Source organism: Mytilus californianus, unplaced genomic scaffold (assembly GCF_021869535.1).
Source record: "Mytilus californianus isolate M0D057914Y unplaced genomic scaffold, xbMytCali1.0.p SCAF_5, whole genome shotgun sequence".
Taxonomy (NCBI): domain Eukaryota; kingdom Metazoa; phylum Mollusca; class Bivalvia; order Mytilida; family Mytilidae; genus Mytilus; species Mytilus californianus.
The window spans coordinates 119,544,664-119,566,717 of NW_026262701.1; the positions used below are offsets into that span (position 1 = coordinate 119,544,664).

At 33.4% G+C, this 22,054-nt stretch overlaps 1 protein-coding gene across 1 annotated transcript; it reads right to left on the minus strand.

Moving 5' to 3' along the window:
- Positions 1–205: 205 nt before the first annotated feature.
- Positions 206–15,683, minus strand: LOC127700876 (cytochrome b5-like). The gene is made up of 4 exons (XM_052204576.1): positions 15,608–15,683; positions 6,153–6,335; positions 3,539–3,663; positions 206–2,382 (listed from the first exon to the last, which is right to left on the minus strand). Exons 1-4 carry the CDS (start codon positions 15,626–15,628, stop codon positions 2,370–2,372), a joined length of 342 nt encoding a protein of 113 aa, XP_052060536.1. The 5' UTR covers positions 15,629–15,683; the 3' UTR covers positions 206–2,369.
- Positions 15,684–22,054: the final 6,371 nt, after the last annotated feature.

A 22,054-nucleotide genomic window follows, 5' to 3' on the forward strand; every position in this document is an offset into this window, starting at 1 on the left:
TATTGGCAACGCCGCTGTCGGAAAAGTGATACCTATATATAAAAATAAGGAGATGTGTTATGATTGGCAATGAGACAACCATCCCACAAAGTTCAAATGAAGTGGATGTAAGCAATTATGTCTCATTTATAGCGGCGAGACAAAAAAAAGTTACATTTGCAACTATTGTTTTACATAGTGCATTGTAAAGATAAGCGAAGTAATATTTACAATTAACAAAATATTACATTTATTTACATAAGTAAATTAGGATCAACATAAGTTCACAATTATTTTGTAACAGTACACCACAACCAACAATTTACCATAACGAATGAACAAGCAACCTTTACTTGTGTGACGTAATGGGTTGAAGCCATGCAGATTCCTCTGATTTTTACCTTTTCTTCAAATAAGTTTAAAGTTTGATAAATTTTGTTTTAGGCAATGTTATAATGAGTAAATCAACAAAGAAAAAATTTACAGTAGGTAGGGCTGAAGTCTGCATAGCTTTACCCTTTAAACATTTAAATTCTATGATGTGCGGACAGATAAAAAAAACTGTCAGTATATGAAATAAACACACATCTGTAACACTAGATACTTACACATATGAAAGACTTGGTAAAACATCTATGCTTTATCACATATGCCAATATAAATGTCAATACACAACAAAGCTCAAAACGATTTACGCATTAAAAAAATAGAGCTGCGCCATGAGCGCATGATACGCCCGTTGCTTTTTCAAAGAATAGGTTCCATAACTCCTAAATGTCATTTCAGAAATTTATAAAAAAAACTTAAGGGAGGTTATTTTAATAGATATAAACCAGTCACCAAAGTTTCATGAAAAACTGGTCAAGCACTTTTGAGTTATTGTCCGAAAACTGGAAAATCCCCCTGTTTTAATGAATAAAACCCCATAACTCGGAAACATAAAATCTAAAATTTATAAAAATCGAAAGGGAGCTCATATCAATTGATATAAACAATTCACCAAAGTTTCATGAAAACTGCTCAAAGCATTTTTGAGTTATTGTCCGAAAACTGGGAAATCCTCCTTTTTAACGAATAAAACCCCATAACTCGGAAACGTAAAATCTAAAATTTATAAAAATCGAAAGGAAGCTCAAGTCAATTGATATAAACAATTCACAAAAGTTTCGTGCAAATTGGTTAAAGCGTTTTTGAGTTATTGTCCGACATGTTGACGACGGACGGACGGACAATGGTATACCATAATACGTGGAAATCTATTTGATTTTCTCGGGGAGAAGAGCAGACGAAATTTACATGTGTATATACAGTTTGATATGCTTTGATGAAGCAAAAATATAGAGTAAAAACTGAATTTCACAGCATTCCTTTGAGCGTAAACTCTTGTCAAATATTTAAGAAAATCTGTCCAACAGTTTAACAACAAACAATAACAATCAAAGTATAAAACAAACATGTCAATAAACCACTGATGATTAAATGTGACAAAGTTACCAGGAGTATGAGGTCAGTAACAAACAAGTAATATAACGCAATACAGAGGTAGGTCTTATTAATGTTAAATATAATAACCATACACAGGCAAATTTTGCTCACATGAATTTCACATGAATCTCACGTGAAATTCACATGAAAAATTTCATGAGAAATTCACCTAAACGAGCTTATACATGAAACTCACATGAAAATTTTCATGTGAGTTTTACGTGAATTGAGATTCATATGAATCTCACGTGAAATTTTTCACGTGAATTTCATGTGAACTTCCAAAAAAAAAAAATTGGTGTTTTTCATGATTTTAATTAAATTTGAAAATTTAGATGTTATTTGAATAACTTTATTTTCAAAATTCACGTGAAAATCACATGAACTGATTTCACGGTAGTTTCACGTATAAAAATTCACGTGAGATTCACATGAAATTCATGTGAGTGAAATTTCCCTGTGTCCTTGTTCCATTATTTATACATTTTGATCTCCCATTCCCCAGTATCTGACAGAGAGCACTAAACATTTTAACAATGGAGTTGTAAACTCTCTGACTGCATAGAAGTAGAGATAAAGATAAGAATGTACTGATAAAAGTAACAATAGTCATTGGTTTTTAAATTGCAAATTGACTTTCCAAAAAGGAGCCAGAGATTTTACAATTTGGTACACTTTATAATTATTATTACTGTGTCGACATCAATATTATATAAAAAGTACAAATCATTCAACTAATCAAATATGCACGAAATAAATTATTATAAAAGGATGCTGCCAGCTGATATAAAATACTATTATCAATTACTGTACAAGGATGCTGCCAGCTGATATAAAATACTATAATCGGTCACTGTACAATCTGAGACAGAATAATTGGTATCGTCTTTCTTATTGGTTATCCTTTATTTGGTGCTTCTGAAATAATCAAAACACTAAATTATATTACTGATTCATAATATAACTATTATTATGCATTGTCATGATTTGATTTGATTTGATTTTTGGTGTTTTAACGCCACTTTTTAGCACCGCTTTTGGGCTATTTCGTGGCGGCCAGTTTTTATTGGTGGAGGAAGCCGGAGTGCCCGGAGAAAACCACCGACCTTCGATAGGAAAACTGACAATCCTAGTCAATTAAAATAGGAGTCGAGTGCACCCGCACGAGCGGGTTTCGAACTCACAACCTCAGTGTTGACTGGCTAGTGATTACAGTAGTAACTACTTAGACCACTCAGCCACCGAGGCCCCTTGCATTGTCATGAGGGTTAGCATATACTGAGTTAGAACAAGAACCTAAATTGATTAAAGTTGGTCTCAAAAATATACATGCCAAACTGAATGTATTGCTGCAATGTTGTGTTGCAAAGTGGAAGTCACAGTACAACGAGAACTCGTAGAGGACACCATTTACGTAGTGTAGGTTCATTAATTTGATAATATCTGGGAGATAAACAAGAAATTTGCTAATCCACTAATGTATGAAGCTTTGTCCCTTATGTGATTGGCATACGTACTATTGTTACAGGAGTAATACGACGGCTGTCATAAGTAGAAAAGGAACTACTACCCTTCCGAGGTACACGATAACATTCTAGGTTTTCCTGTGGTCATGACTTAATTGCTTTCCACATGATTATGATTGTATATGATATAGAATATTTAAACAAAGTACGATGCTGGGCGGTAATTTTGATCGGCAGGTAAGTCCGTTCATTTAACGTTACATTAACAAAATGAACGGACTTACCGGGAGAACAAAATTACAGGACTTATTTTAATTAAAAGGTTTGTTGGAAGTTCAAGTGGGTTCCAGCCTAATTCGCGGCGATGTTTTGGTGATTAAAAAAAATGCTGTGACTACCAATAGCATGCTACTAATTTCACATCTCACATGTACCTCATATAACCTTCGCTTACCTCATTTAAAAACAAACATCATAAAAACATTCTAATGTTCTGCGTGTTTACGTTGGCAGAACAGGCGATTGTATTTATTTTTAAAAGAACAACACATCAATATAAATCAGGGTGATGTTTATAAAAGGGTCTAGATTTGCTTTAATTTACATACACGACATCGCCAATACAAAAATCTTGAAGAATTTGTAGTGCATCTCTGGAATGTCCCACCTCTTCGAAGGCACATGTCGCGTCCCTTCCAGCGTGTTCCAGAAGTATATCATATCCACCAGGATGCTGAAACATTTTAATATGATGATTTCATGTTATAAAAAACTTATATATAATATCTGTCACATAATATGCTGTACAATGTCTCATGTTTGTTGCTTATATTGTCATATCTAATCATAATTGTTGATTGTTAGTTGTAAATGCCCGCTGTGGGACCCTGATTGGAATAATAAAATATTTGATTTGATTTGATTTTTATTTATATAGATCATTTCATTATTTTTATTGATTGTCCCTGTGGATTGGTTGTAAGTGTCATTTGTTGTGTTGTTCAATTATTTTTTTGATTTCTACTATCGAAATTTACAGCGAAACAAATATCAATGTTTGTAAGTAGAAATAAACTAGAGGCTCTAAAGAGCCTAATTCGCTTATCTAGGTCTATGTGAATCTTTAACAATTGACACTCTCTAACATTGTGGACTAGAATTAAAAAAATCATGACAAAAACCTCTTTTTTGTTGATCTTGTATTGCTGATAATTTGTTTCTGTTCACAGTTTCTCTCTATCTTCTTTAGTTTTTTCCCAAAACACAAAAAGGGTAAACAGTCGTCATTTAAGGGCATTCACTCCTAAACTGAGTCTTCTAATGATTTCGGCAAAATTTGCCTTATTTGTAGATCTTGTCTTGCTGATCATTTCTGATTATTGAAGCTTTTAACTATCTATTATAGTTTTTAAGCTATTACGCAAAAACGCAAACAACTGGTAAAATTCGTCATTAAAGAGCAATAACTCCAATAGAAAGTCATCGGACGATTTCCGTAATGTTTGACTTATTTGTAGATCTTATAACAATAAGAAGATATGGTATAATTTCCAATGAAACAACTCTCCACCAGAGACCAAATGACATAGAGGTTAACAACTATAAGTCAACGTACGGCCTTCAACAACGAGCAAAACCCATACCGCATAGTCAGATATAAAAGGCCCCGAAATGACAAATGTAAAACAATTCAATACTAACGGCCTGATTTATGTAAAAAACAATGAACAAAATACAAATATAATATGCAACAATAAACAACAACCACTGAATTACAGCTCCTGACTTGGGACAGACACATACAGAATGTGGCGGGGTTAAACATTATAGCGAGCACCCAACCCTCCCCCTAACCTGGGACAGTGGTGAAACAGTACAACATATGAACAAACTATAAAAAGCAGTTGAAAAGGGCTTAACTCATCAGATCGGTACAAAGCAGAAAAACAAGTAACAAAAACACAGACCGGACTTGTCTTGCTGATAATATTTGCTATTTCACATTTCTCTCTATCTTTTATAGTGTTCAAGATATTAGGCAAAAAATGTAAGAAAATTGTAAAATTCATTATTTAAGGGCAATAACTCCTATAAGAAGTCGTCTGGCACTTTTGATTAAATGAACGATATGTTGATCTCAACATTCTAAAGAAAAAACTTGCGTTTTACCCCTATGTTTTATTTTATAGTCAAGTCGGCCATGTTGGTTGGCCAGCACATTTTTTAAACAAGATACTCCAATGGTGATTGTGGCCAAGTAGTTTCAGAGAAGATTTTTGTAAAAGTTAACAGACGCCGATGGATAACGACGATTGACGACAAGTGATGAGAGCGAAAAATTTAAGCTATTTCATTTATTCTGGGTATCAAATACGAGGCAGGATATGTTACAAATTTTGAGCCACTATCGTTCTTGTTTGGTGAAAGTTGAACTTTCTGGTGGACCTGGTATTACACGTGATTTAAAGGGAGGTTTCCAAAGTCTTTCTTATTCACTGCTCAACTATGTACTTTCTTGTTTGTTCAAATATCTGTCTTTATGTATTTGATTTTGTCTGGTTTGCGTATTACAAAATCATAGTATCTTCTAGATTTAGAATTTTGTTTTTTATTTACCACACCTGTTCTGGTATTATCTACCTAATCATTGGTACATTTGTATGTTACAGTTTGAATTGTCGTTCAAATACTATTGGATATCCTTATTTGTCAGTCTAGTTTTGGTGGTAAAGATTGCAGAAAGTAAAAACAACCCCCGATTGCTGGTTAGCTATTTTTAAATGTTTTTTTTTGTGAAAAAACAAAACGAAGTAGCAGTAAGATGTACATTCTTTGGATCCTACAATCATGTCAATTTATGTATTAATAATGAATTCATACATCCAATTGAAAAAAAAATGATGAGCGTGTGTGGTACAATACTTGTACAGATTTTTTTTTATGTTACAGAAGTTGCAGACAGAATTGCCCGGCATAAACCGTTGTTTGCCTTAAATTGTACGGACAAAGCGGGACTACTCAATTCACATTTGCCCAAATATGTTTCTTTGCTTTTAAAAACCAAAGTTCACAATGCAAATTGAATGCAATATTTATCCCCCAGTACTCACAAGCTCTGATCATCTACAATACCCTTTTTCTTCTTCACGCCGTCATAATGGTTGTCAACTTTAGTGGAATATCGGAAGCACACAGGAACAAATATAACTATAAACTACGTACCTCATACAAGAACTTGGTGACATCATATACTTTGCTATCAATTATTATCCAACAAGACGTCATATCTGAATGTTCAGCGACATCTGTGTGTGTGTATTTGTTTGTCTGTACATGAACTACATTATCTGTTGGCTTAATTAGACTAGTATCCACATCATGTACTCTTTGTAAAATTGTTGACATCTAAAATATTATTGACATTCATTCTAGATTTTTTTTTGTGTTTTATAAACAAAGCTTTTTTTTATCTTCAAATTAATCAATACCAATAAAAAAAATATTTTTATAGAATTCTTAAAATAGCATGAAACATATCTATCAATTGTAGAAATTTCTTTAAATGTTGGTATACGACTCATGTATGTGCATAGCTTAAAATTGAGAATTTGCAGGAACCCCATTAAAACATGTTCCTAATGCCTTGTATGGACCTACGTTGAACGGTGCTGTTTTGAAGAACTGTCTTAAATGCCTTCAGTATTGGAAATTAAAGTCAAACCTCACACAACATACAAATCTTAATTGCTCTGATTAGTCATGTCTGGCTTCAGTGCTTTAACGATCAGATCATTCTTCAGTCTATGAAGTTTGTCAACATAATGTCAAAGGTGCAAACAATCAAAATGCATGAATATGGTAGTCCCAATGGTAGTGTACAAATTTTCAGACTTAAGAATGGTTCTATCTTTACGCTAATATATTTTAGACTAGGATGCTGTAATGTGAAAATTCCAGTAGAGCTGGGTAGGTGGTACAATATTCAGAAAGAAGAGAGGGTATGTCATATGTGTTCGAATGCTATTGGTAATGCATATCATCACTTATTCGAATGCAATTCCATCTTAGTAAAAAATATCAGAAATCAATACATTCCAGAGTAATATGTAAAATATCCCAGCACAGCAAAAATGAAAGGATTGCTATCATTGGTGTAATATAAAGGTACTAAACAAAATATCTTTATTCGTTTCAAAGTTAGTTAAAGTATTATAATTATCATTATCTCTTGTTTGTTTCACATGTGTATGGGACAGAGTGTTTTTAAATAAAGCATTATTATTTATTTACAACACTGAAGCAAGATATAACTAATTAGAGCAATTACGATCTGTGGGAGGTTTGTCTCTTCTTTTTTGGTAAGTTACCTAATTTAGCTGTAAAGTATAAATCCAGGAACATGGAATAGAATTTATGTTTGAACGATAATAGACGAGAACATCATTTTTGTATTACATAAAGGACCGTAATCTTAAATAAATATCAAAAACCATAAGACAAAGAAAAACAAACAATACAATTGCAAAAAAAAAAAAAGAAATCGGCTAACAGACAAACGACAGTCTTAAGAGACTACACAGAAAACAAAAGACAAATTAACATGGACCCAACCTAAAACCGGGCGTTGTATCAGGTCTTCTAGAAGGGTAGTCAGATCCTGCTAAACAAGTGACATCTGTCGTCTTATAAATGTCGATATAAGACGAAATCGGTAATGTCACAATCGAGAAAAGAGATCGGATTTTGGCTACGACATAGGTATATATCCGTGGTCATCGCACATATATTCCATAACGCTCAACTAAATCATTTTAGCGGCCGTAAAACTTTCAAAGGGACGATTTAATCTTTACTATTAGGAAACTCTGGTTCAATCGCTTCCTTGTAGACAACGATCCTCTTTCAAGCTAGGTAATAGTGATAGGAAACGCAAGCTCTGAAATATCGTATCAACTGGGAGATATATATACTCCATATGTAGACGTTGTTGTAATGTTCTACATAAAAATTAATAGTTCACAATTGGAAAGCTGAAATCATCTCTTTTGTAGTAAAGATTTAGTTCTCAACAGACACTTGTTGCCAATTTTAAGAGGTGAATAAAGATTTGATGCAAAATTCACTGCATCTGTATTATACTTGTTCAAGTTCGATGGGATAAATGCGATTAACATTTAGCAGATCCAGTAGTATAACGCTATTTGTAAGAACACTTTTGTGCCAATGATTTAAATATCCAGTAGCGTGAAGGAAGATCCTGTTCTTCGTCTTTATTTGAATTTCAAGATGAGCACAAAAACAGACCTATGATTGTTCAAGATTTCCTCTTTAGTAAGTGTCTTGAGAGTTTATGTTTGGTTTACAATGAATTGTCAATACCTAATGCCTTTATCAAGCAGTTTATGTAAAGTGAGTTAAATATAAAAAACTATATTTTCGAGGCTTTGTCTGCAAGGACAATTATATAGTTCTCGTGAAGGTAGGACAGGTGTTTAGCAACTTTTGGGTTTTTGAATGTAATATAAAGCTTGCCTGTTTATAGACCCATTAAGTTGTATTAACGACCTCATACTCTTAATAACTTCAGAAAAAGTATCTATGTCTTCTTTTTTTCAAGTTATGCCCATTTTCTGGCATAACCATTGACTGAATCCATTAGTATTCTAAAGTTGTAAAGTTTTAGATTGCCTATGTAGTACTGATGATGTTACAGAAAACACAAACGATGTACCCTCTACATCATTCAATGACAACAACATTTCAACACATGAGAAATCTGAGAAAAATAATTTGAATATGTCCAAGATATGAGGTGCACATCTTTACTCTGTGTGAGATCACTGTGCAAAGTTTGAGTAATGTTGAAGGAAAATTGTTAGAGTTACAGATAACACAAGCTAGAAGACCTATATGTGTTTCGAATGGACAGAGTCGAGCTGTTATTAGACCTCCTCTCCACAATAACGACGCAGGTAAAAATGCAACAACAAGGAAATAGAAAAGAGCTAAAGATGCCAATGATTCTAGATTTGAAGGTCAAGCGTAGGAAGAAATTATTAAATATTTCGTCTGAGATAAGAGTCTACTGTTCCTGTGGGTTCCAATAAAGAAAATGACTTACATCAAACATGAGCATGGTTTTCCACTGAAGATAAATAAAGGCAACAGTAGTATACCAGTGTTCAAAAGTCATAAATCGATTGAGAGAAAACAAATCCGGGTTACAAACTAAAACCGAGGGAACACATCAACTATAAGAGGAAAACAAAGGAACAACAAGAACACTGAAGTGCAACAAAATCAAACGCCAACATACATAGAAACGAACTATTAGATAACAACTCCCATATTCCTGACTTGGTACAGGATAAATTAGATATTGAAACAGGTACTGTAATATCTACTAATTTCCCCTTTAAATTTAATCGATCTATTTTAAACAAAAATACAACAACGTCAAGAGATATATATATAACGTTAGTAATTCGTTCGAAAATTTTGAAAAGTTAATTTTGGGTTTTAGTATGGATTACAGACACTCAAACTGTATGAACGTAAATGAAGCTTATCCTTTACATCGATTAAAGACTCTTTCGTTCCCTTTCATACTGTTTATACTGAGAAGCTAAAGCGAATGAAGATAAGAGTTCTGTAACAGAAGGGAGCTGAGGTTCGTAGGAAGTTGGTAACTTGGTAGCAGTTATTGAATGAAATAACAACCAATATGGGTCATATAAGTGCCTAAATGGCACAAGATATTGCTAAGCTCTGATTCCGTGCCCAGCTTTGGTTATACTTATTCATTTTTGGTTTATAAGCTCTTCGTTTTTTGATAAGTTTTGAATTTTCAAATATTTTGTCCTCGAGCATTACTGAAGAGACATTTATTGTCGAAATGGCATCTGGTGTAGAAATTTGGTATCTTGAATGTTATATTGATATTTCTGGGATGCAATGAAGCGGTTCAAACTTTACGCAGATTGCTTCTGCTTTTACTGTTAAATCAAGGTCTGTATTTAAGCTTTTATTTGGTGTCCTGGTGCTGACATTTAGAAATGGATGTATTTATTTACATTTGCATTCAAACATTACAATGAAAAATATAAAAACACAAACATAAAAATCAAAATCAAAAGAAATAAAACTGCTATAGTGCTTTTTCGTTTTGCAACTCCCGGTCAAACGGAGATCAGAGTCCGGAAATAAACATTGAAGAAGAATTATTCTGTAAAATATGATTTGAAACCAATAAAGAAATATAACTAACATTTGTCTTTTTTTTCGTTTATCATTTCTTACTTTATTGTTTACTGGTCAGATAGTTGTTCTTGTCATCGTATTTTTATCCCATAAATTTTAATTCAAACATGGGACCGATAGATCATAGGTCAAAATATGGGAGATTGAATAAAGACTTCACATAAATAAATAACGTTGATCGGCAAAAACTTCTCTGTAGAAATTACATGCTTATTTAAACAAGAAATGTCTCAGATATTTTTTCGCTTCCCTGCCATGTTAGATTATCAGTAAAAATAAGAAAATAAAACCTGTTACTGTTACCACGAATTTTGCTAACATATTTAGAATTAATTGACCAAAGTCCTTTTTCTTCTAATCATTGCAAAAATATATGGTACTTTAAAATAAACTTCAATCGGCCTTATTTTCATAAAAAACGAGCTTCTGTCAAATAGCGCCATTTTATAGTTATCAGGATTATAACACTTTTTACGATAATGCACTAAAAATGCATACTATAGAACTAGTGGAAATATTAAAAAATTCACCTGGATAATTAACTATGGTTAACCACAAATATGAATGTACGGTAGATAATTTGCATAATATTTATATAGAACAAAGTACTAGCATAAATCTATAAGACTCAGTCTATGGAAAGTGCGAATCGAGAAAACCGTTTCTTATGTGGAGTCGCGATATTTTCTAATACGAAATTGTTAATAATGAATATGCAGACACTCCATGATGAAAAAGATACTTTTTGCAGTGAAAAAATGTTTTAATATTAAAATATATAAAACCGTTCAGTCCGAAATTAATTCACGCGACAAACAGAAGAGTTTTATGTATTACCATTAATCAAAAGAGTGTGAAACAGATTAAGATCGTTTTAAAGGAAAAATGTCAAATGTACCAGTTAAACGAGCAACACGGTAAGATTTCTTTATGGACATATAAAATGTTAACCTATCATTTAAATGTGAACAAAAATTAAGCCTTGAAATATGCCCAATATCAAAGTAATAGCAAAAGTTTATGTCCTTGTACAAATTGTACTGCTACGTTTTTCTTTTGTACAAAAATAATTAAATGCTATTTATTTCATTGTAGATGCGATATATTTTTAATATAGTTGCGGTATGTTTTTATTGTAACTATACGTTTCATGTTATATGAGGTAGCACTTACTGTCAAAATGAATTTTCGAGACATCTTTCGAAATTCTTAATTGTTCTTAAAACATATTTGTATTAGATAAAAGTTATATGGCAGATGTTTTTCACTTGTTCCGTTTATTGATCATGAGCGTTTGATTTTGTCAGTTTTTATGGACTTCCCCTTAATGAATTTGCCTTGGAGTTCGGTGTTTTTGTTATACATTTTTATATTAGAAAAAAAAGTTCAAGTTATATTGAATAAATCGCCCCAAATTTTCGTTCAAATTGTTGGCATCGACATAACATCTATCAAAATTTCTATATGAACTCGTCCAAAAAATGCATTTCCGATATCCTTATACTACATGTAAACTGTATAAATGGTGTTTAAATCCTAAACACAATTCTAAATACTTGTACATTGTTTGCACACTTTTTTTTACATGTTTAATTTCGTAACATGTTTAAATTGAAGAAAGTGTTTAGGATCATGTTTAGCTTAGAAATTAGTGTTTAAGTCCTAAAAACTTTTAATTCTAACACACATTTATAAAAGTGTGTATATTCAAGACCTCTGGCCTTTGTTAGTCTTGTATGTTTTTTTAATTTTAGTTCATTTATATGTTTCGGAGTTTAGTGTCACGTCCATTTTCACTGAAATAGTACACATTTTTGTTTAGGAGCCAGCTGAAGCCCGCCTCCGGGTGCGGGATTTTCTCGCTGAGATGAAGACCCATTGGTGGCCTTGGGCTGTTTTCTGCTCTTTGGCCGGGTTGTTGTCTCTTTGACACATTCCCAATTTCCATTCTCAATTTTATGTATACATTTAATGTGTTTATTTAGAAATTTGTTTAGATAATATCAATTTTCAGGCATGTCAAATAGATGATCGGTGGAAAATAAACTTTACTTCAAGTAATCGAAAAGAAAAACGATTCCTAGTGAACAAAATAATGTCCTTACTTTTCACATTTTAACATATCGAATGCAGTTATTGGGCTTTATTTTTATCATCATGCATAATTCGATAAAATTGCAATAACATTACATCAAATATAGAGACAACAATTGCATTTAACTATTAAAATTACATATAGACATGACAGATGATACATATATCTGTGTCAACACTTTATTATTCTAGACTGACACTAGCCAGATTGTGTTTTCATCGGAAATTGGAAGGTGGTAAAAACTGTGCAATATTGATTTGAAAACCCAAAATTGATAGACGAGCAGAGGATATTGAACGTCGTGTCTACTTCTTTATAAGCGTATAATTGGTTCCTTATGTACGTACATCATCTATACGAAATTTCACTGTTATTTTGCCTGTACCATCGAATATGTCATGAATAGTTGTCGATGTACTTTGTTTGGATGTAGTGTGCCATATTATTGTATCTTTTTCATATGAAAAAAGTATCGCATTTCTATCAGAAATATATCGCATTGGAAAAGTTTTTCGTAATAAAAGCATATCGCTATTCTATTAGAAAAAACGTCGCACTCATATAAGAAACAATAGCATTTGTAACCTATTACAAGTGATTATGGCGTAGAATGCAATGGTATACGTTCAATAGCCATTCCACCATCTTTCGTACATCATTGTCGAAGTATTTGGAAACCTCAAAATTATAGATCGTGCAAATAGGTTTTATTTAATTCCAATGCATATTTACTCGTACTTGGGATAAAAGATTCAAAATACATGGCATGTTATAAAATACGATTATCCTGTTAAATACGTCTATGTTTTTAAAGAGAATAAACAAATATTTTACGATGAATTTTGTTTTATTCCTACAAATGTCAACATTCGTCTGAGATTTCTCCACAATGCATCTCATTTACAAAAGAAAATATCGCTACTCCACACAAGAAACGGATTTCTCGATTCATACTTTCCATTGACCGAGATTGATTCAATGCTAATATAAAGAAACGACTAAAAGGAGAAGTGTGTTATACGTCAATTAGACAGCAACCCAACAACAACAAAAAAACGGAAGTGGACTGACTGTTCCAACTATGTAACAAGATGAAGACTCAAATCAAACTGTGTTGAATCAAGAATTTATATATTAAGATATATAAATCCTTGGTTGAATAGAAAATCAGAAAACATGACAAACGGGGAAATTAGTACGTGTATTGAAAAATTTTAACCGAGGCTATGTTAAATATGTAAAATAACTTTAAATATTTTTTATAACAATATCAAAATTTCAAAAGAAATGTCGAAATTCCGAAACAATGTCGAAAATGCAACAGTAAACACAATTTCGATCAAATTTCATTAACAAAACTGAATTCTCGAAAGGTCATCCATTTTTCATTTTAATGCATTGATAGTAACAGTCGACCTCAGGTAAAACTATGTGGTCATTGTAAATACTGACCAACATATTATTATACATTTAATTCACTACTGACCTACATATTATTATACATTTAATTCACTATTCAGACCACTTGAAGTAGATATAAGAAAAATATTTCAATGAACAAACAAAAAATAATCAATGGTGTATAAGGACGTTTATACCAGTATACTGGTAAATCTTGGTCCTTACGATTACGATTTGAATTAAATTAACAAAAAGATATATGATTTATGGTTTTGAAATCTCTTAAAGTGGTTGAAAAAGGGGCCATGTGCATGGAAGACCGGTTAAATAAAATTGAATGATGAAAGCATTAGAAAAGTCTAAAAATATTACTTTGACGTACAATAATAATGTTGTTCAATTTGTTATATATATATATATATATATATATATAGTTTTCTTGCATTTGGAAGTTTTGCGGAAAGGGGGGGGGGGGGGGGGGGGGGGGGGGGGCACAATTTGTCAGTATGTTCAAGATCTCATTTTCTTTCGGTATATCTTTTGCCTTTCTTTCATAATTATACAGACACAGTAATATGATCACCTATCATTAAACATTATTGTTTTAAAGTTCAAAGATATATTTTAAAAAATCAATTTAAATGCTATCCACGAAATTTACAAGATACAGATACTGGACATGAGAATCATCTTATGTAAACGATTTTCCAGACTTTACTCTGATTCTCAATACTGAGGGTACATATTTTTATGCAATATCGCAAAATACTTACCTGCAAAACGTCATTTTTTAAATTACTTTTGTAAATTAACAACGGCCAACTCCTCGTCCAATAAATGATAATGAGATGTCCATTTCTAATAGCTATGATTTTCAAAGTGATTTCTATAAAAAGAATGTTTCAGATTGTCCCGAGAATCTAATTTGAGGATGTAATCGTTACTTTAACAAATTTGTCTACACTTAACAGAAGTGGATTAAAAACGTGTGCCCCTCCTTTTGAGACGCCAATTACCTCGTATTGCTTTCAAGCAGTAACGATGGGGAAAATATATATACATTTTGGGGTCCGCAACCCCACTCTATCCTTTTATTAAATCTTAAAAATCCATCATTACAGTAAATACTGTAGATAACATCATTTCGTTTTGCCTTGTAACTTGTTAGACCTGTCTGAAGTGCTATCTTGGATTCCTTGTGAGAAAACATGATGCCGTTTTGGGGTTAGATGCTGTCAGGAACCGATACACTTTTAAACAGACTGATAACTGGTCTCAGCATATCATTTTAACACACAAACAGGGAATGTTTTATCAATTACCCAGGGTAGAACCCCAGTTGTTGTCTCGCAGATCCTTAAGTATACTGTTGACCTAAATTGGACGTAAGTGATACATTGGCACATTGGTGTTTTAATTGTTGGTCACGGGGGCTGACTACCGTACTGATTTTTTTAACTCGTTCAGTCCGACCGTCCCCTTTTCCCAAGGAAAACAGCTATAACCCCAAATTAAAATGTCTGGATCTACGCCATGTGACACATATTGTGATCTACGCCATGTGACATATTGTGATCTACGCCATGTAACATTTTGTGATCTACGCCATGTGACATATTGTGAACCAGCATTTCGGTACAAGTCTCACAATTTTTGAATGATATAGACATTATTTATTTTACCAATATATAATGATATATAATTGAAAATCATAGCTGAAATGGGCCTATAATACATATATATATATATATATTACGACTAATCAAGATCTGTGTACAGTGAAAATATTACAATCCAGTTGTTCGGTCTTCGACAAATAAGGTATTCATACTGTCATCAATTTGAAGTGAATCTGTCATTCAGTTATTTTTGTCCCCCAAAATTTTTTTAAAAGTTAATTTGTGTAACCACTAAAACTTACCTCCAGAATTTTACTTTCCATACATAGTAATATATAAACAGTTAACACAGCTAAGAATGGTCAAGGTCGTGTTATAGTTAACAACCAATAATATTTAGCGTAGAATACACACCTATTTTTTGTTTTGTATTGACTAAATGGGTTAGTGTTGTAAAGTGCATAAAAAGATCTTTAAAAACTGTTTATTATAATACTGTACGACTATTCAAATTTCAAAATGATTACACATGTTTTGGTGCATTTTTTAACAGGTAAACCTGTTAATATTTTACTGTTCCACTTAATGGACAATTCTTTAATATTATTTCATTATAGCTTACACAGACAAGTCTTTAAATTTTAATAACTTTATTTCTATCTGACCTTTCACCTTTAATCAGTATATCCATGTAAGAATTGCACTGGAAATTGATAGGGATGATCCTATAAAGTATCTATATATTGTTACAAGTAACTGTGCATTGTTAATTCACATATATATTGGCAATTTGCTACCTTAGAAGACAAAAAATAAGGTACTGAGACTGTTTAATTAAAGATTTTATAGTACAAAATGGTGTTAGATAGAACAAATAAAAAACTAAGTGAATTTACCTTTTTTTTCTTTTTTATTTCAGAATTATATTTTTTTATAAATAAGATTAGAAAACAAGTCTTTAGATGATCAGTCTATTTTTGTGTATAATGAAGCGTGATATATGCTGACACTTTGCCTCAACAACACTTAGTACCAGCTTTATATTTTAGTTTAAACATTTTAGTATAAAGCAGAACATCGGAGTTGGGTAAGAATGATGTTGAACTTGCGACTTCCAAACTCATATTGTTTAGGCATGTATATATTACTATTGGAATTTTAAGTTTTTTAGTTTCGTTTTAAGTTTTCCTATTGTATCTGCTTCACGGGTTTACGTATCAAGGTTATTCCAATGAGAGTTAGTCCCAGCTTTGGCAATGGTGATGATGAGAACTCAAACATTAATATATTTCTTATGTAAATTCAGGATCCAGTATTTGATAATAAGTAGGTCTAGCTCCTGAGAATTAGGAGTGAGGACCACATATTTTGACCAAAAAAAAATGGTTGTAATTTTACCTATTAATTACATATTCTTATTCCGATTCCGCGCCTGAAGTGATTACCTGAAATGATTGATAAAAAAAAATTCTTAAAATTTCCGTTTTATAAATTTTGAAATTATAAAGAAATGACCTTTGATTGATTTGGCTATTTTTAGGTCCCTTTTGGTCATATAGCTCTTTAACTGTTTCGGTACTTATACAGCCTTGGCTTTCAAATATTCGGCTATGAACTTTCCTGATTAAGGCAAATCCAGAAAAGCGCTTCGGACGCATGCCATTTATACCGTGATGTTTTCATTTTTTATAACAAAACATTTTACGAAAAACAACTTTGACGGACAATAACCAACGACAATCACTAAACTACAGGCTCCTGACTTGGTACAGGCACATAAAGAATGTGGCGGGGTTAAACATGTTTGTGAGCACTCAACCCTCCCTTAACCTGGGACAGTGGTGTAACAGCACAACATGAGAACAAACTGTAAAATTCAGTAGCAACTGGCTTAACTCAAAAGATCGGTACGAGGCACAAACACCATAACTAACATGAGACTAACTAACAAGTAGAAACAAAGCATCAAAATAGGAGTACTCGCAGTTACTGAAAGCTAGCTCAAACAAGTTGAAACAAAGCATCAAAATAGGAGTACTCGCAGTTACTGAAAGCTAGGTCAAACAAGTTGAAACAAAGCATCAAAATAGGAGTACTCGCAGTTACTGGAAGCTAGCTCAAACAAGTAGAAACAAAGCATCGAAATAGGAGTACTCGCAGTTACTGAAAGCTAGCTCAAACAAGTTGAAACAAAGCATCGAAATAGGAGTACTCGCAGTTACTAAAAACTAGCTCAAACAAGTAGAAACAAAGCATCAAAATAGGAGTACTCGCAGTTACTGAAAGCTAGCTCAAACAAGTTGAAACAAAGCATCAAAATAGGAGTACTCGCAGTAACTGAAAGCTAGCTCAAACAAGTTGAAACAAAGCATCAAAATAGGAGTACTCGCAGTTACTGGAAGCTAGCTCAAACAAGTAGAACCAAAGCACCGAAATAGGAGTACTCGCAGTTACTGAAAGCTAGCTCAAACAAGTAGAAACAAAGCATCAAAATAGGAGTACTCGCAGTTACTGAAAGCTAGCTCAAACAAGTAGAAACAAAGCATCAAAATAGGAGTACTCGCAGTTACTGGAAGCTAGCTCAAACAAGTAGAAACAAAGCATCAAAATAGGAGTACTCGCAGTTACTGAAAGCTAGCTCAAACAAGTTGAAACAAAGCATCAAAATAGGAGTACTCGCAGTTACTGGAAGCTAGCTCAAACAAGTAGAAACAAAGCATTAAAATAGGAGTACTCGCAGTTACTAAAAGCTAGCTCAAACAAGTTGAAACAAAGCATCGAAATAGGAGTACTCTCAGTTACTGAAAGCTAGCTCAAACAAGTTGAAACAAAGCATCGAAATAGGAGTACTCGCAGTTACTGAAAGCTAGCTCAAACAAGTTGAAACAAAGCATCGGAATAGGAGTACTCGCAGTTACTGAAAGCTAGCTCAAACAAGTTGAAACAAAGCATCGAAATAGGAGTACTCGCAGTTACTGAAAGCTAACTCAAACAAGTAGAAACAAAGCATCGAAATAGGAGTACTCGCAGTTACTGGAAGCTAGCTCAAACAAGTAGAAACAAAGCATCGAAATAGGAGTACTCGCAGTTACTGAAAGCTAGCTGAAACAAGTTGAAACAAAGCATCGAAATAGGAGAACTCGCAGTTACTAAAAACTAGCTCAAACAAGTAGAAACAAAGCACCGAAATAGTAGTACTCGCAGTTACTGAAAGCTAGCTCAAACAATATGAAACAAAGCATCAAAATAGGAGTACTCGCAGTTACTGAAAGCTAGCTCAAACAAGTTGAAACAAAGCATCAAAATAGGAGTACTCGCAGTTACTGGAAGCTAGCTCAAACAAGTAGAAACAAAGCATCGAAATAGGAGTACTCGCAGTTACTGAAAGCTAGCTCAAACAAGTTGAAACAAAGCATCAAAATATGAGTACTCGCAGTTACTGAAAGCTAGCTCAAACAAGTAGAAACAAAGCACCGAAATAGGAGTACTCGCAGTTACTGAAAGCTAGCTCAAACAAGTAGAAACAAAGCACCGAAATAGGAGTACTCGCAGTTACTGAAAGCTAGCTCAAACAAGTAGAAACAAAGCACCGAAATAGGAGTACTCGCAGTTACTGAAAGCTAGCTCAAACAAGTAGAAACAAAGCATCAAAATAGGAGTACTCGCAGTTACTGAAAGCTAGCTCAAACAAGTAGAAACAAAGCATCAAAATAGGAGTACTCGCAGTTACTGGAAGCTAGCTCAAACAAGTAGAAACAAAGCATCAAAATAGGAGTACTCGCAGTTACTGAAAGCTAGCTCAAACAAGTAGAAACAAAGCATCAAAATAGGAGTACTCGCAGTTACTGAAAGCTAGCTCAAACAAGTAGAAACAAAACATCAAAATAGGAGTACTCGCAGTTACTAAAAACTAGCTCAAACAAGTAGAAACAAAGCATCGAAATAGGAGTACTCGCAGTTACTGAAAGCTAGCTCAAACAAGTTGAAACAAAGCATCAAAATAGGAGTACTCGCAGTTACTGAAAGCTAGCTCAAACAAGTTGAAACAAAGCATCAAAATAGGAGTACTCGCAGTTACTGAAAGCTAGCTCAAACAAGTTGAAACAAAGCATCAAAATAGGAGTACTCGCAGTTACTGAAAGCTAGCTCAAACAAGTTGAAACAAAGCATCAAAATAGGAGTACTCGCAGTTACTGGAAGCTAGCTCAAACAAGTAGAAACAAAGCATCGAAATAGGAGTACTCGCAGTTACTGAAAGCTAGCTCAAACAAGTAGAAACAAAGTACCGAAATAAGAGTACTCGCAGTTACTGAAAGCTAGCTCAAACAAGAAGAAACAAAGCACCGAAATAGGAGTACTCGCAGTTACTGAAAGCTAGCTCAAACAAGTAGAAACAAAGCACCGAAATAGGAGTACTCGCAGTAACTGAAAGCTAGCTCAAACAAGTAGAAACAAAGCATCAAAATAGGAGTACTCGCAGTTACTGAAAGCTAGCTCAAACAAGTAGAAACAAAGCATCAAAATAGGAGTACTCGCAGTTACTGGAAGCTAGCTCAAACAAGTAGAAACAAAGCATCGAAATAGGAGTACTCGCAGTAACTGAAAGCTAGCTCAAACAAGTTGAAACAAAGCATCGAAATAGGAGTACTCGCAGTTACTAAAAGCTAGCTCAAACAAGTAGAAACAAAGCACCGAAATAGGAGTACTCGCAGTTACTGAAAGCTAGCTCAAACAAGTAGAAAAAAAGCATCAAAATGGGAGTACTCGCAGTTACTGTAAGCTAGCTCAAACAAGTAGAAACAAAGCATCAAAATAGGAGTAATCGCAGTTACTGAAAGCTAGCTCAAACGAGTTGAAACAAAGCATCAAAATAGGAGTACTCGCAGTTATTGAAAGCTAGCTCAAACAAGTAGAAACAAAGCACCGAAATAGGAGTACTTGCAGTTACTGAAAGCTAGCTCAAACAAGTTGAAACAAAGCATCAAAATAGGAGTACTCGCAGTTACTGAAAGCTAGCTCAAACAAGTTGAAACAAAGCATCAAAATAGGAGTACTCGCAGTTACTGGAAGCTAGCTCAAACATGTAGAAACAAAGCATCAAAATAGGAGTACTCGCAGTTACTGAAAGCTAGCTCAAACAAGTAGAAACAAAGCATCAAAATAGGAGTACTCGCAGTTACTAAAAACTAGCTCAAACAAGTAGAAACAAAGCACCGAAATAGGAGTACTCGCAGTTACTGAAAGCTAGCTCAAACAAGTAGAAACAAAGCATCGAAATAGGAGTACTCGCAGTTACTGAAAGCTAGCTCAAACAAGTAGAAACAAAGCACCGAAATAGGAGTACTCGCAGTTACTGAAAGCTAGCTCAAAGCCAATTTCAACTGCATATTTATAACTTTATAAGTGTTCATGTGTTTAGATCATTTACAAGAATTTTTTACATATACTAATACCACATGGTTTTCAATTTGTATTACTTGTAACAGAGTTTGTCAATATTATTCAATCCCTTCTGCAAATTATCTGTTTACAAGTGACAACATATTTCAATTCAGTTGAACTGCGGTTGATAGTTGTCTAATTGGCAATTATACCACATCTCCTTATTTTTATATATATTCAACTGAAATTGTCTACAACAGTTTACAAATTTCATGTATAGATGGCTGGCGATCTGGTCGGAATTGAACATTGAATAACCTATGCCCGGTGTTAAGAGGGTGTCAAATCTCTTCCATTTGCATCTTGGGACTTTGGTGTAAAAGATCAATCTAAGCATAAACTGAAAAAAAATCAGTTGGAAAGGGCTTTACTCGTTAGATCGGTACATCGGTACGTAACACAACAAAACACCAAAAAACACAAACTACCGATCTACGAGTTCTCGCAGTTAGTGAAAGCTAGTTGAAAGCCAATTTCAGCAAATGAATAAACCATGTTATCTCAGACTATATTATCAATCTGTACACATCCAACGGATTTAGTTTTGCGTATTTCCCATTTAGTATTGAACGATTTTCAAATGATATGGCAACTAAAAAGTTCAATAATTTCACTTAAAACTGATTGAAATAAGAAGTTATTACGTTTTATTGTTATACGGTTTAGATGGTGTTACTGATATAAAAATAAGGAGATGTGGTATGATTGCCAATGAGACAACTTTCCACCACAGTTCAAATGAAGTGGATGTAAACAATTATAGGCAACAATGAGAAAAAACCCATACCGTATAGTCGGCTATAGAAGAAACCGACAGGGTAAATATGATACAATTCAATTGAGAATACTAACGGCCTAAATTATAACAAAACAATTTACGAATAACATGTATGACAGACATACACCAACGACAACCACTGAACTACAGGCTCCTGAATTGGGACAGGCACATTTAGAATGTGGCGGGGTTAAACATGCGCCAACCCTCCCCTAACCTGGGATAGTGGTGTAACAGTACAACATAAGAACAACTTCGAATAAGAATGGCTTCCTTTTTTTAAACTAGATATCATCAAATACTTGATTCGTGTATATAGTGTGAGAACTTACCTGAATAACAAAATAAGTGAATCTTTAAATCTTTGTCCCCGGCTTTTAACGGTACAAAACAATAATTGATACCTCTGACAAATTTTGAATCAATAATAAATAAATTTAGGCAGCATAACGTATCAAACCAAATAAATCTAAAAATGTGTTTTTACATTCTTTGTCTATAATCTAAAGAGCTTAACTTACCATGTACC

Excerpts from the sequence above, each read along its gene's own strand:
- LOC127700876 (XM_052204576.1), bottom strand. The coding sequence starts at position 15,628 with ATGGAAAGTAAAATTCTGGAG. Across the intron at positions 6,336-15,607 it reads TGGAAAGTAAAATTCTGGAG|ATGTCAACAATTTTACAAAG; the intron begins GTAAGTTTTAGT and ends ATAATATTTTAG. Across the intron at positions 3,664-6,152 it reads TCACCAAGTTCTTGTATGAG|CATCCTGGTGGATATGATAT; the intron begins GTACGTAGTTTA and ends AAAATGTTTCAG.